Below are 16165 nucleotides of genomic sequence, written 5' to 3'. Positions count from 1 at the left end.
AACCAACAGAAGACATAGACATTCGTTTGTTGAAAAAGTATATGTGTTCAATGTTTTTTATTGATTTTTCTAACATTTCAGATCAAAAAATTAAACTCGAAAACTATTTAGCTGACCATTTTACAGATGAAGAGTATCTTAAATTTGATTATTTAATGACTTTGTATGCGGTTGTAGATGAAAGTACAATATGCCTAATGGGCCACGAAAGACGTCAGACACTTGATCTTATAAGTCAGATGGCTTACCATATACGAATAGAACAAGAACAGATAGCATATGCCAAACAGTATCAACCAAAGCAGGAAAGACCACAAAAAAACCTTCTTATGATTGACCAAAAGAAAACAAATCTTATCGTTGACCAGGTGTTCTATGGGCCCTTCAGTCTTCCAGGCCTGGAACAGCCACATCACTACTACACTATCTACAGCTGCGACTACAACAACATGGCTAATAAGGATGCATCTCTATGTCCTTACTGTGAAGTTTGTCCAGAGTGTAGATGAAAATTGTGCATGGCTTATTATAGAATTTCAATTTAAGGATATGTTTTTGATCTGACATTGAATAGAAAATCAAGAAACTGTACATTTGCTGCATAGCAAGTTGTTCATATTTTGTGGAATATCTCCAAACAAAATTAACTGTCAAAAATCAAATGAAGGTGTTTATGATATGCGGAATGTTTTTTAAATGATGCAAAGCACGAAACTGTTCATCTCGTGGCTGTCCATTGCTCATTATCATTTGTTCATTAAGTTCATTGCTAACTGTACATATAAATATATATGTGTATATATATATATATATATATATATATATATATATATATATATATATATATGTGTGTGTATAATATGTGTTTATGTACTAAAATATATAACCTTAAATGTAAATATATATGTATATATATATTTAAATTAGCTGACTGAAAAACATGTCGTTAAAAGGTTGTAAGTTGTTGGTTAACATTTTGTTCAAAGTTAATTTTTTAAACATCAATACATTGAGATTATACATACATACTTACATGCATGCACATATATTTATATGACCATGTGGTAATAATATATATATATATATATATATATATACATATATATATATATATATATATATACATATATATATATATATATATATATATATATATTATTACGACCATATATATATATGCATGTAAAAATATGTATGTGTTATATGTGTGTGTTGCCAACTTTTTGGTATAATATAATATTGTTAATGGTTTTGTTGATACATAACAGTTCAATTGCATTGTCTTCATTAGCTGAACACCTAACTAAATTCAGGATTGTTCTTTCTCTTTGGAGTCCATCCTTATTAATGTTGTTGTATGGCCTGGAGTTTTAATCATGTTACATTCATTATGGGCAGATGGAAGCATGTTTTTCTTCAAATTTCACAATACAAAATAGGTTCATTGAATAAGACTAAATTGTACGGCTCAGCATAAAATGTTTGACACTTTTGGTATGGAAGTACACAACATGATCTTTATTGAGCGTTTGCATGTTGTATTTATTGATATTATTTTACAAAAATTTGAATTGCTTAATCAAATAGTTGTCATTCTGTGATATTACTAATTTGTTGATGGCGACGGATCTCCGAAATATGCTGCTGTGACTTGAGGCTGAGCGAGATAGACATTGCAATCAGATGGAATGGGAAGTAGAAGTTCGCTAAATCACTATCTTAACATTAACTTTTTCCGTTATTGTTCTCACAATATATGTACAAAAATCGTATAATAATATATATATATATATATATATATACGTTTATATATACGTATGCAAATAAAGACGTTTATATATATGTATAATAAATGTGTAAATAAATTTCTTAAATAGGTTGAAAATGATTATTTAATTTAAATAACAAATTATCAGTTTTATTAAACATATAATTTGCCATGATCTTTTTTTAATAACTCGTTAAATCTTAAGAAAATGTAGACCATTGTCAATTGGACATCAATATAATTGAATTATTTTTTAGAATGATAGATTTTTTTATTTTCCTAAATTTCAGTCACTACTTGAAATTTTGCTTCAATTAAATATCTTGTTGTGTGTGTATTTTAAGTATCTTTTGTGTTGATACATTACAATGTTTCCGTGAAATATAATTGCTCTCATACCATATATATATATATATATATATATATATACACTCCATAATATATATATATATATGAATATATATATATATATATGGATTTGCGTGTATAATATTGTACATAGGAACGTCACGATGCTACACAGTTTTTTTTATTTTTTTTTAGTTTACCATATCAACTGTTCAATCGTTAAAGTTATGAGTTGTAATTGACATGTATCAATGAATGAATTTTTGCCTCAACTACATTTATCTTACGATTCAGTGTGAGAAAAGTTATTGGTTTAAATTCGTTATCAAACTTTTTCCACAGCAGAGTTTTCAGAAGTAAAAATTTTATCGATGCCTGAAAATTTTGAGTGATATTTAATTTAAGCAACATTTTTTTTTTTATTAAAACTTTGTATATCATACAATAATAAATATTTTGTAAATATTTGTTTGATAATAAAATATATATAGATATATCCTACATGTATATTTTATTATAATTTTACCATACTAATTCATTAATAATCTAAGTTGTATTTAACTGCGTTGGTTGCAACTACTGAAAGAGATTTTTGGTTGACAGCTTTCAAATTGTTCATTGCCTGTGTGACGTTGAGCAAATTTCATAGTTTCCTCTTTTGGCGTACCGTTACAATAAAAATTTTCTATTACATCGTCATCTTTAAATTTACAATTTTATCGTAATTCTCTTCAACAGGATAATAAATTGACAGAAAAAACTAATTGGTGTAATGTTTTGTGAACTTTTTTTTTACTGAGAAAATAATTGTAAGACGTCAAGTGGAATGTTCATGAATATTCAGTTCTATTTAGTACGTTATTGTGATTTTTTTTCTTTATTTAATTCATATTACTACTTACACGAATTGAAAGAAAGTACATAAAATTATATATATATTTATATATATATATATATAAATTATATACCCCCTACGATGACTAATCCTCTAAAATATATATATATATATATATATAATGTTTGGTTACAAGTGTAAGATATTCTGTTAATATGTAAATATTTCATTGTTTTTTTTGACCATATATTCAGAGAATGTTTGTAAATAGGCGTGGATGAGGCATCTTCATGATGCACATTATCATCAATGTTATTGTTAGTATTATTATTATTATTGTTGTTATTTTTATTATTGTTGTTATTAGTTGTAAGAACTGTTTTCAGGGAATTTTGTTGACCGTAGAGGGCATATGCTGATTGGAACACAGGTAACATTGCATAGTACGTTGGTAAATTCATTTAGTTCTTGCTTTGCTAGTTTGCTGCGAGTTGTAATTGTCCTGCCATGGAATGGTCTGCACGTTCTCTGTAGCTGATATTGTGCCAAATTTCAAAACAGTTGCTGGCGATGTGTTTTTATGTTTGCTGCTTTATCACACATACACACACATACATATATGTATATATATAATTTTTTTAAATATTACATATTTGATGCTATTTTATTTGGGTTTCAAAGATTTCTGTAAAAATAATCATAAATAATCATATAATTACATACACATCGTATTCGGTATTGCCATTTTGGAAAAATATTTTACCCAATTTTGTTTACATACTAAAATTTTTTTTCTTTCTTTTTTCAAATTATCGCTGTCGCCAAATTTTTTTTAACCGTGAAACAATAAAATGTTATACAGCAGCATTATGTTTTGATGAAGTTCTTTCTCTATATGATGGCAGTTTCAATCAACGTGCTTGCAAACATATTCGAGCAAACTTCATGCGGGCTTCGCTCTAATTAAAATAAACTAAGTATTAACAATTGAAACTCTTGATCGCTAAAAGGTTGACGCCGAGTTAATATTTGCCGATTTATGTTTAATAATGAGTTATATTCATTTGAGTTAATTAATTGTTTGGTTCATTATTTTATTTCTTGTTTGTGATTAAATTATGCGAAACCTCACTGAACTCTGTACGCTAATTGAGTCGGCACTTGGCCATACATTAGCGCTAATATTAATTTTACACTAACACAATCAAATAATAATTATATATAATACATGTAGGTACATACGTGCGTGTAGGGTGCACGCGCGCTTATTCATGGCTTTAATTTAAATCATTTGAACAATATTATCAGACAACCTGGCATAAATTGTTAAGGTTGTCTTTTATCTTATCTCGCTGTTAACGACGAACAACAAGCCAGACAATGAGCTATTTTTTAACCGATTATTTTGTTATCCATTCTTTTTTTGATAATGAATTCTTAAACCTGTTCAATATTAAAAAATTACTTGAATTTAACCATTTGCTTTTGGAATTATATCTAGTCTATTAATTTTATTTTGTGAGTTGATAAATTTTTTAAAATAGCATGTTTCAGATTTGTTTGCTACAATATTTATTTTTTTGAAAAATTTAATTTTAAATCTTGGATATCGTACGACCATATATAGTATATATCATTACAACCATATATAAATTATATATATATATATATATATATGTAAATATATGTATGTCTGTGTGTTTATGTATGAGTGTGGTTACATTATAATGATTAATCATTTTTCAGATAATATGTTTCATTAACGAATGTTTTTATGTACATACATATATATATATATATATAATATATATATATATATATATATATATTATATATATATATATATGTGTGTGTGTGTGTGTGTGTGTGTTGGAAGGAGACCATGTTTTATACAGTGTTGTATGAATTCTACCGAATTGTAGGCATAACTAAATTTAAAGATTGTCTTTTCAATTTTCCTTACCAGAATGTAGTAATTCTAGTAAGGAAAATTGAAAATTAAAAAATGCTTAAAATAGATATAAGTCAACAATTCGGTAAAATTCATACAATATATATATAAAACAAAATATGGTCTCCTTTCATGCACGCACACACACTTATATATATATATATCAATATATATATATATATATATATATATATACACAATATATCAATATATACACACATATATATATATATATATATATATATGTGTGTGTGTGTGTGTGTGTGCGTGTGTGTGTGTGTTTCCAGATAATAAACGAAGATAACTGTTTCGTGTTACCCAACTGAATTCATATTTATGTATCGTCATCAAAAAAATTTAATACAACAGGTTTCGTCACGAAATGTGTAATGGTTGAGTGGCTGAGCATCACATAGCAGCCGAATCTAACTGTAACATGTTTCTGCTTACTAAAGTCAGGTATATTCAATTTTAAAAATTGAAAAACAGTGCTCAAATCGACATCACACGAACAGTATTCTGCATAACATATCCGGCACAAGGCACCACTTTCCATTCGTGATTCTTCGTGGGCAAACCTGCAATTTTTTTATTATAAAATACAAATTAGTAGGACACTGCCTAGAATACGATGATGTGGCCATTAATATAGATCACCCATATAGATCATTTCAACCGTTTAATTTTTTAGATAACTTTCATGTGTGCTAGAATTTTCTTAGACGTTTAACCTCAGTTTGTAATAATCCTAATGGTGATTCTCAAATTGACCATTTGATCATGGCATTGGGCACTTAAAATATGATACTGATTTAGCGAAAAATATTTCGCATTTCACGTGCTGCTATTTGCCAACATTCGGGTTTCTTTTATGATATCGAGTCTTATTCAACATTTTAGGATTTGAGTTTTTTTTTAGTTATAATCTAAAGGGTAGTATTAAATTTCAATAAAATTATTTTTACTTGAACACGACTGCAAATGAAATGATTGGAGTAATTCGAATAGTGATTTTAATATTTTCCAATTTTGAATTCGCTGACATGGATATATTTTTGCTGCCAATATTGCTTCCTCTTCTTGATATCGTAAGACTTTTCAGGAGATCTTTGTACATCATTCGGTAGTTACCTGTCAGTTTAATAATGAAAATATAATACTACTTCGATATTCACTCGTAAACTTACCAATTCCTAAGTCGGTCGAATATATATAGAGAGATTTAATTTTGTGACTAAGATAGTTATAACTTGAGTCAATCAAATTTATCATTACAGAGAGAAGGCCTTTTAGGTTATTGGTTAGGTTATTTTCGCGAAAATGAATTACCATTCTGTACGTCAGGCAATCAAATAGATGGGTTTCATTGTGCATGGTTACGTTTACAAACGTTTTATTAAAAGCCTTAGTTTTTTCAGTGTAAGGAAAACCGATGGCAGCAAAGGTTATATGAAACTTGATTATTTCTGTTTCATTGAAGGTTACCTAGATCGTGATCAATTTAGTTTTAGTGAAAATCATTCTTTAGTTTAATCAAATGAAAAATTCCTTCCTATTTGTACTTTCTTGTGTACTTGTGCTATAATGTTGATGACAAATTTTCAACTCAAACTCTTAAACAATTTTCTTACATTTTTTTTATCATACAACTTAAAAAAATACAAACACCTTGTGAAAAACAAAAGAGGCTTAAAAAACATTTGAAATCAGTTGATTTAACATTAAAACAAAATTGAACATAAAAGAGTCTTGTGTTTTTTCTTCACAGATTATATGCATGCAAAACTCGGACAATCAAAAAGAGTGATTAAAAAGATTTGAAAAGGAGTGTTACAGAAAATTATTGCAAGTCTTCTGAAGACAGAAGGCGAGAAACGTGGTCATATGAAACTATTTTCAAAAACAAAACAGCAGGCTATGCAAAAACAAAAATGTTAGAGCAAGAAAGTTGGAAATTTTGGACATATTTGTAGAATGGAATGCCAGTTGACAGTTTAATATAATAGCACACTTTGTATAATCGCAAAATGACTAAAATTATATCCAAAGTCTGAACAAAAAGGTAATGTCGATTTCGACGAGGCATGCCATCGCACTTTATTATGGTAGCTGAAACGCCGTTAAAAAAGAACAAATAAATAATATACCATATTTGTACTATTTTATTTTAACTCACACACCATTAAGATTGCAACAGTTGAAAAATATTATTGATTATTAATTGATTAATTCAAACTTTTATGTCAGCAACCCGCTTTAAACTTTTATGTCAGCAATCAACTTTGAAACCCGCTTAAAATATTAATAATACGAGAACCATGACTTATTTTTGTGAAATATTTAGCACAAGCACAGGGATTAATAAATTATAATTAATAAAAAACAATACAAACATGTATGGTGAAGTTATTTGTATCATGATACAGACAAGACATGTACGGCATACGAAATTTAAATTCAAAAATGAGATGATGCAAATTTCTTCTGTGGATTATGATGCATTCTGGGTGTTCAGTAAGTGACTGACACAACTTCTTCTTACTTTGAAAAAAGGGACCAATGTAATGTAATTCTGGCATTGTTTGTTAAAATTTGAAAAAGATAGTGTAAATCATAAAAATTATTAAAAATATCAATTATTACCCACGAATTCGTGAATGTGCTCAATACTAAATTTTGACAAAATGAAAAACATCGGATTCGTGAAAAATGAAGGTCCATTTTTTACTTTCCAAGTAAATTCTAATTCGTATAATCCAACGTGTGTCAAATTTAACATGGCCTCACCAAAAATGGAACTAAGGAAACCTGGATTGAGAATATTATTCAAATAATTTCAAAACAAATTTCGAAGTACCTAAACTTTTAAAATACAACTTATCAAAACAGTGTTAACTACTTGTAAATGAAAGCTCCGTAAGAAATGGAAATGTATTAAACTTAAAACTCATTCTTTTGAAAGATTCGGGATTGTCGTACGTGTTAAATATTTGTCGTGAACTCAAAAATTTCATATTAAAATGGGCACGTTCGACATTGGAAGTTTCTAAGACATGTTTAAGTGCACGATGTAAACTCCAGGGAACATATATTTTCGATTCAAAGCATAATTTCTTTTTTGAATTTGTTTTCAAATAAATAAAATCTGTAAATATTATTAGATCAAATTTAATTAAACGTAGAAATGATTTCTTATTGAATGCAATCAAATATTTTTTTCTATAAACCGGCCGTACTTTATGACCTTTTTATTTATAATAAACAGAACAATTCAAATTTGGATGGTAATATATTATATTATTATTTTACCTAAGTGAAATGAACAATAAAACATAAAACTAAAAACGGTATCAATATTAAAAAAGTTCAGTCTTTTTTCCAAAACAGCCTATTTTCATTTATGTATATCAACATTGATGGCTAAACTATCTAGTCATTTTATATAAAACATTCCTATCAATAATTTCTCAAAACATTTTTTGTCCAAACACCTCACTTACTTAACATTTATGTCTATATCTAGAAATTTTGTAAATTTTGGCCAGTATTTAAAATGCAATTTCATCTTGCAAAAACTATTGTTACTTTAACAGAGAAATACTATTTTGTAATGAAATTTAAATTACCTGGTATTCTTAGAATCGACAGTTGCAGAATTAAAGACAAAGATGCACTATTCGCCGCTGAGAACCAAAAATGAATTGAACCATTATTTCTCAAAAAAACTTTTCGGAATTTTAAGATAAATGGTGAGATAAATTCTTTATTTATTGCAATAGAACTGTCTTCAACAATTGATGTATGTTTATCTAACTGAGAGGAAGCAAATGTTTTTGAATTGCTTAAGTACTGCAGTAATTCAAATTTTTTTTGCTTGAATTGTGGCAAAATTATTTCAAAATCTTCGCCTGCAACGGCTTGCACATCAAAATTTAGTTTGTAATCAGTAGCTAAAAGTGGAAAATTTAATAAAGTTTCAAAAAGCAAATTATTTTGAGTGTCGATTAAGTTCGAAAAGTTTCTAACAATGTTTAGCATGCTGCAAATTAAGCGTCATAAAATCAAATGTTGAATTTGGAAAACAAGAAAACTGGTGAGAGTAGGTTCCGGAACGTTGCCAATTGATGAAAAATATTAATAAACTTTCTAATCCATCATCAATTTTAAAAAGGTTGTCATTAAAATGATTGAAGAAGGTGACATATAAATTATCGAAAATCATATAATCAGCCAGAATAACTTTGTTCCTGAACCAGAGATAATTTCGGCAGGCGCAAGAATAACTTGGATTATTAAGCCATTTTAAATAAACTGTGTATCCTGGCAAAAAATAACAAATAAAACAATTTCTAACGATATTTTATTAGAAATTAATAAAAAGATATAACCTGAACTGGCACACAGTAAAAGGCACGTTAATTTTAAAATCATCACTAAAATTAACTAAAGTTGAAAACAGAACCAAGAAGAACAATTGTAGAACTCACTGGTTAACTCTTGTGAATTAATTTTTATTAATTATTGTGATAAATAAATGATATCAATATTACCTACTTATTAGACAATACAATGCAAAAATGCTAAATAATCCTGAGTATTAAAATGTAAGAAAAAAACAGTATGATGCAACTAGGGCATGATAGAAAAAAATCGGAAGCGATCAACAATAAATCGAAATTTACATACATTTCATAATAAACTCAGATTACAAATTAAAATTAGCATTATCAAATATAAATGTAAAGAACTGTTTGTAATCAATGATCCATTTAATGTCATAAGGGACCATTGAGGCCGATGGCGTCTACCTTCATTTTCGATTTCCAAAATCATTTTATTTTTACCTGTAGAAAAAAACCAAGAAAGGTGTACGCTACTTTTCTCAACGGCTCCTGGCAAAATTAGAAGATCATCAATTGATATGGTACTAAGATTCAACGATTTCCATTTCTTTTTTATTTTTTAAATAAAATTCATTGATACCTTAAATTTCACATTGTTTAAAAATAAGTAGACGTAGCTAACTTTTGATTTACTGTAATTTTTCTCAATTTGTAATGTAAATTATGAATGAACAACCAGAAAAAGCAGTAATTGCAGAAAGTAAACAATAAACAAAACAATCTTCAATTAAAAATGCCACACTAACTTCAACAGATATACAAATACTACCACCACCAATTTGTGATCAATGTAAAACTATACTAATAATTCAACACATACTAACAGATTGCAGAAATTATAATCTATTCAATACACTTTTTCAAATAAGTTCAATCAATCAATCAATCAATCAAGCAATCAATCAATCAATCAATCAACCAACCAACCCATGCACAAACATTTTTAAATAGTTTTTCACCTTGAAATATTTGAGTTAAGTAAATAGGTTGGTGAAAGGATGAATGGCAAATGAGATCAAAAATTAACAAGGTCCTTCTTCAAAGGAGAGTGAATATATACTAATTATCAATAGAATTAAAGAAGGAATCTTTAATTTGAATTTTTGAAAAAAATTAAATAAAATTAATCTTTGGTATACTCTATGGCTTGTGTTACCTAGGACTCACGTTAGCACCGCTCATCGTCTTGCAAGGCCGACATTCTCGTAGCTTCAAAAAATTACAAAATATATATTTAGATGCTATATATATATATATTTATATATAGTATATAAATATAATAATTAGTATATATTCTTTATATAGCATAATATATTATAAAATAATTATTTATAATAATAAAATAATATAATGCTCCGGACATATGCCTGCGTGTTAGTGTTAGCTATATAATATAATATTTATACCTTTATTTTGTGGTATAATCAATACTGGCAACACATGCAATTTTATTATTAATTATTCATTCAATAATGCAAATTAATCTATTAATAATTAATGATAAAGAAAAAGACTGTTAGTTTTTAGAAGTAAAACTCAACAAAATTAGATTAAAAATTTAATTTAAATTTTAAAATAAACTACGCATTCATTCAAATTCATTTTTTAAAATAAACAAATATGAGCAAATCATCAACTGACTACATGGAAAAAAATCATATCTTCATCAGAGGCTGGATTTTAGTTTTCAAATTAGTTTTTAATATTTTAAAAATATGTTGTTTATTAATAAAAAAATAAATTTTGGCATTTATTGATTGTCTCATTTTTAGTTATATTTCAAATATTAAAAATTTACAGATGAAGCTTCCAAGTCAATTAAAGAATTGCACAAAATGCTACAATCTGACTCTTCAGAATTTGATAAGATTTTTTTAGATGCGAAATCATCCAAAGAAATGATATTACCAAAGCCCATATATTCTGATTCTTCATACAGTAAGGCTGCACAACGATTAAAAATGATGCTCTATAAACAAGATGACCAAAATGATAATTTTAACCAGAACATTTTATTTCATCACCATTTAGAGGTACAACGTGTATGTCTTTTTTAAATATTTCTTCTGCTTTGTGTGGTTTGCATAGTGATAGGAAAAGAGTCATACACTCTTTATACATTATATTCAGTTTGTTAGCACAGTTTTATTTAATCAGTTGGGTTTTTATAATTAATAAACTGATTTAGATTTTTTTTCATTGTTAACAAATTTTGTTATTATAACAAAAGTTTTGAATGTTTTGTGTTTAATTGTTAATATCATATTTCATTTTAATAACAATTGTACATATTTAGAATGAACAAAATATCCTTGCACAAGAAACTTCTGATACAGACAATGGGGAGCCAAATTTACCAGAAACAAAATTACCAAGTTCTGAAGAAATCATTTTGCTCTTAAACCAAGAAAAGGAACAAAGTTTTTTAAATGAACAGGAAATACAATTTTTAAAGGTTGCACATTTGGTTTATATTTTTTGTTGATTTTTCTTTTAGCTCTCTTAATTTTGTTTCTAGGATGAAAACTTGAAATTTAAGAATTTAATTAGTAATTTAATGGCAGAAAATGACAAACTAAATGAAGACTTGAAAGCAAAACTTGTTGATGAAGTGCTGGATAGGCCTACTACTACGCAGGTTTTTGTTATATTCTTTCAACGCTGATTACACAGAAACAATTATTATACTAACTACATAACGTTTTTAGTTTATTTTTAAATTTAGAACAAATTAATTTATTTAAAAAAGTTTGTGTTTGTGTTTTGCTATTCTTTCATAAACTTTACAACAAATTTCTAGATGTTACAGCGCACACAGGTAATTTTTCATTTAGGTGCAGCATGTTTAAAATATTTCGTTTCTATTACTATATAACAATTTATTTTTATGAACAAATGAAACATAGTTTTTTTTATAAGAGTCAATAAAATAAAAGTGTAAATGTTTCATAAACCTTTGATTTAATGATATATGTCGACCATGATCTAACGGGATTTGAAGCTAACAGGATTTGAAGCTTTTGTATCTAATTTTAATTAAATTTCAAAATGTTGCCAATCTGACAAAAAAATTTGATAAAATTGTAACCATATTATAAGGTTCAACGTTAAATTTTGAAAAAAAACTAAAATTGAAAAAAAAAATCTAGAAACGGTGGCCATACTCGAATTCACTGCTCCAACATTCCACCATCAAACTATTCGGTCGAATCTTACGAAATAATTGTTGAAATTTTTGTTAAATGTTCCAAGAATTTAGTTTTTTTAAACATGATGTAGTTATGTTGGCAAAGGGTGAAATATCTTTACTGCTCTTACAGTTATCTTATTCTATGTGTGTGATGCGTTGCTTCGTGTGTATTTACATGTATTTTGTTTGTTGCTGATACTTCTGAAAAATATTAAAGAGAAAATTGTAATAAAAAGTTGTAATAAATAATGCATTGTTTCATTAAATTTATGAAAATAAACTCCTATTAAATTTTACATTTTTAACCAATCAATTTATTTTCATATTTGTTTTTTCAATGAAGAAAATGAATGTTAACTTAAACAATGATTCATCAACTTTAAAATTCGAACAAATGTCTGAGGAAAAAACTTTCCCCGATGTTAACCTGCCTTCTAATCGTGGTAATGAGGTGACTGTTAAATGATTATACGCGCTTCCAATCTTTGAATTACATTAAATACAGTTAATTTTTATCCCCAGGTAAGAGCTTTGTTGCATTCATACATTGGAAAAGTAAGAACATTAGAAAGTCAACTTGCCTATTCAAAGTTTGGCCTTTTGTTTTCAGATATTTATAAAGTTTAAAAATTGTTTGGAAATAAAATAATAAAATATTTTGATTTTCATTTATATTTACTTTTTCAAAGTTCAGAGAAAATAGGATTAGAAAAAGAATTGGAAAAATCAAAGACCAAAATAAAATTTTTGGAAAGAATCAACAAAGTTGGAACCATCAATGGCGATCTTTCTCAAAGTTTGTACATGAATTGTGCCGATGATTTGAGCCAGAGAGATGACAGCTTGGTTTCAAAGTTTGTTTGGTATTATTTTTATATACAAACACATGTGTAGGAACACTGATTTTTGCATGTTTTTTAATATTTTCTGACAATTTTTTTGGCATTTTTTTATTATTTCAGAGAGAAGCATTTATTACTTGAAGAAATTGAAATTTTGAAATTAAAAATAAACGAATTAAATCTGAAAGAACAAACATTAGTTGACAAGTTAAAGTCTTACAACATACTCATTGAACAAGCACAATGTGAAATTTCTCAGGTATATACGCGGTTTTTGTATAAATTTGAAAATTCATTTTTATATGAAAATAATTTACGCTTTATTACTGAAGAAATTACTTTATTACTTCCATCACCATTTTAATTTTATGTTCTATTTTATAAACTATATTTTTGAAAAAAATTTATTAGATCTTATGATATTTTAAATGTACTAGGCTTATATAGAGAAAGAAAGAATGCAAGAAGATTTGATTTTGAATCAAAAGCTTTTGAAGAATTTCATAGAAAACATCGATAACTGCATAACTAGGGAATGTGAGGATGTTGGAAACAGTTATTTAATGAAGTTAAATGAATTAGACAGGATGGTTTGTTTTTATTCTCAATTTTTATTTTTTAATTCCTAAAAAATTTACGTTTTTCAATGAAGAACAAGTCTTTTCTAGAAAGATTGAACGAAAAAGAACTTTTAAATGATAAACTTGAAAAAGAAAAAAATAAAATGCGATCAGATATAGATATGCTGACGAAACGTGTTCAAATTAATGACAGTGAATACGTTAAAGTTTGTTTTCTTTTGTGCATCCATTATCTTTTCGACCTAATGCTATTATATATATATTTTTTATTTTTATTTATTTATTTTTATTTATTTTTACATATATTAATCATTATTTATTAGAAATACATAAATAATTATATACGTATATAATATTATTAATATTTTACTATAATTTATGTTTTATAGTTTACGGAAGATATGAAAATAAAAATTATCCATTCAAAAATGGATCAATCGATGCTTCATTCTCAACTGGAAAGAGTTAAAATAGAGCTAAGCCAATCAGAAAATATAAGGCATACGGTACGTTATTTTTGCTAATTCATCATAAATTAAATTAATGACCTCGGCGTTATCTACATTTTGTTTCATATTTTTTGGGCTTAGAACTTATTCATTTAAACAAACAGCTGGGTCAACTGGGTGCGGGTACGGATGCATTATTTTCACCAGATCATGGAAGAACAAATCTTGAAGAAACAAATTGAAAAATTACAATCTATTATATATTTTAACATGTTTTAATAGAATAAAAGAAATAGGAGGTGCATTAATCAAATATGGATATGAATAAGTCGAAAAAAGATTTTTGTCTACTTTGGAAAATTATTAACTCACTGTAAAATTCTGGATCCAACACTTTGTCCAGAAGATGCAAAGTAAAACATAAATAAAAACCGAAATCGTCTTGATGCTATATAAAATCAACCAAAAATTTCTATGACCTGAATACGTTATTTATGTTAATTACGATTAGAACTGAGGTTTCTGGTATAACCTTTCTTGTATATTGTCTAGAACAAAGTGAAAAGTGTGAGAAATTTATCATTAAGATTGAACGGTGCCAATACTAATTTGTCACAATAATTCGCCATTCTATGTTTATTTTCCACCCCTATTGAGTCAATAACTAACTTATTAAAATTAATTTATTTTATATTTTTGAATTGTTTAAAGGACAGATTAAAGTTTACAGAAGAAATTAATGTATTAAAAAATAGATTAGTTGAGGCCGAAAGCCTGTTACTAAGCTGCAAAAATGAATGCATTCAGCTGCATTTATACAACCAAACTCTATCAAACAAGGTTATTGTTTCCCTAAACATTCACGCAAATTACCATACCATATGTATTTTGTACTAGGTAAAAAACAGTGACATAGACAAAAATAAACTAGAAAATGCCTTAAGGGAAAGTGCTGTGATTCATAATAACAAAATGGAATTAAAAGAAAAGGAATTTACAAATCTTGTAAAGAATGTTCAATTTAAATACGGTCAGTTTTCAAACGTTTCCATTATTATTAGTATTGCTACCAAAGCGATAATACAAAAGAAATTTAAATGATTATAATAAAAATGTTACTAGAGAATGTTCTTAAAGAGTTAGAAGGCTATATTAGAACGTATGAAGCCAATGTTCTGAAACTTCAGAACGAATGCAAGACTCTCATTGAAAAACTTGATTCATCATCAACGTCATACAAGTTCTGTAGTATATTTATTAATTATTTTTTCACACTATCAAATGACCGATTTTTTTGAATTTCAGAAAAGTGACCTCTCAATTAATATCTGAGAATCAGAAATTGAAAAATGAATTAAACGAAGCTTTGAGCCAAATTAACAAACAAATTGAATCAAATTACAAGTTATGATTGTGAGTTTTATCTACGACCCCACCTTACTAGAATGATCATTGATGGTTTTTATGTCAATAAAAAAATCTGACGTGCTTGTGCAACCACATGTTTGTGTTTATCCTTTCGTGAAAGAATTGACGAACGGATAAATGAATACGAGAAAGTCAGCGCATGTATATATTGCGGCCAAAAATGATTGATTCGAATAAACTCCGTGAGTACTCTTGCACGTTAATTTTTATAAATTAAGAATTATTTAGATCTACCTTCAGCTGATTATGAAAAATATTGACTTTTGAAATAAAATATTTTAAATATTGATTTTAAATTCTCTAAAATTGAAATTTTCATCATGAAAGTGACCAAAACGTCTATCATTTAAAATTATATTTTCAACGTAAC

The 16165-nt window shown here is 27.1% G+C and overlaps 3 protein-coding genes across 3 annotated transcripts in view; 2 read left to right on the top strand and 1 right to left on the bottom strand.

Annotated features, from left to right (window-relative positions):
• HELRODRAFT_122760 (hypothetical protein) overlaps positions 1–272 on the top strand; it is a gene marked incomplete at both ends in the record, with an annotated part of 997 nt that extends 725 nt beyond the window's left edge. The window contains one exon of the mRNA XM_009024524.1: positions 10–272. Coding sequence (XP_009022772.1) covers positions 10–272 — 263 coding nt within the window. The remainder of the gene's footprint in view (positions 1–9) is intronic.
• Positions 273–3408: 3136 nt separating this feature from the next.
• HELRODRAFT_188917 (hypothetical protein) lies at positions 3409–7837 on the bottom strand (the record flags this gene model as incomplete). The annotated part of the gene is made up of 8 exons (XM_009024523.1): positions 7802–7837; positions 7546–7710; positions 7296–7474; positions 6090–6387; positions 5868–6033; positions 5333–5480; positions 4833–4929; positions 3409–3515 (listed from the first exon to the last, which is right to left on the bottom strand). Exons 2-8 carry the CDS (start codon positions 7679–7681, stop codon positions 3409–3411), a joined length of 1131 nt encoding a protein of 376 aa, XP_009022771.1. The 5' UTR covers positions 7682–7710; positions 7802–7837.
• Positions 7838–10777: 2940 nt separating this feature from the next.
• Positions 10778–15778, top strand: HELRODRAFT_162271 (hypothetical protein; the record flags this gene model as incomplete). Its single annotated transcript, XM_009024522.1, has 16 exons — positions 10778–10820; positions 11106–11243; positions 11337–11338; positions 11602–11760; positions 11824–11943; positions 12839–12946; positions 13018–13085; positions 13185–13349; positions 13458–13596; positions 13775–13927; positions 13990–14124; positions 14308–14424; positions 15079–15207; positions 15265–15397; positions 15490–15607; positions 15673–15778. 16 exons carry the CDS (start codon positions 10778–10780, stop codon positions 15776–15778), a joined length of 1833 nt encoding a protein of 610 aa, XP_009022770.1.
• Between the last annotated feature and the right edge of the window lie 387 nt (positions 15779–16165).

This window comes from Helobdella robusta, assembly GCF_000326865.2.
Source record: "Helobdella robusta unplaced genomic scaffold HELROscaffold_4, whole genome shotgun sequence".
NCBI lineage: Eukaryota > Metazoa > Annelida > Clitellata > Rhynchobdellida > Glossiphoniidae > Helobdella > Helobdella robusta.
The sequence above is the reverse complement of the archived record's forward strand: the minus strand, read 5'-3'. Positions and strand labels throughout refer to the sequence as shown.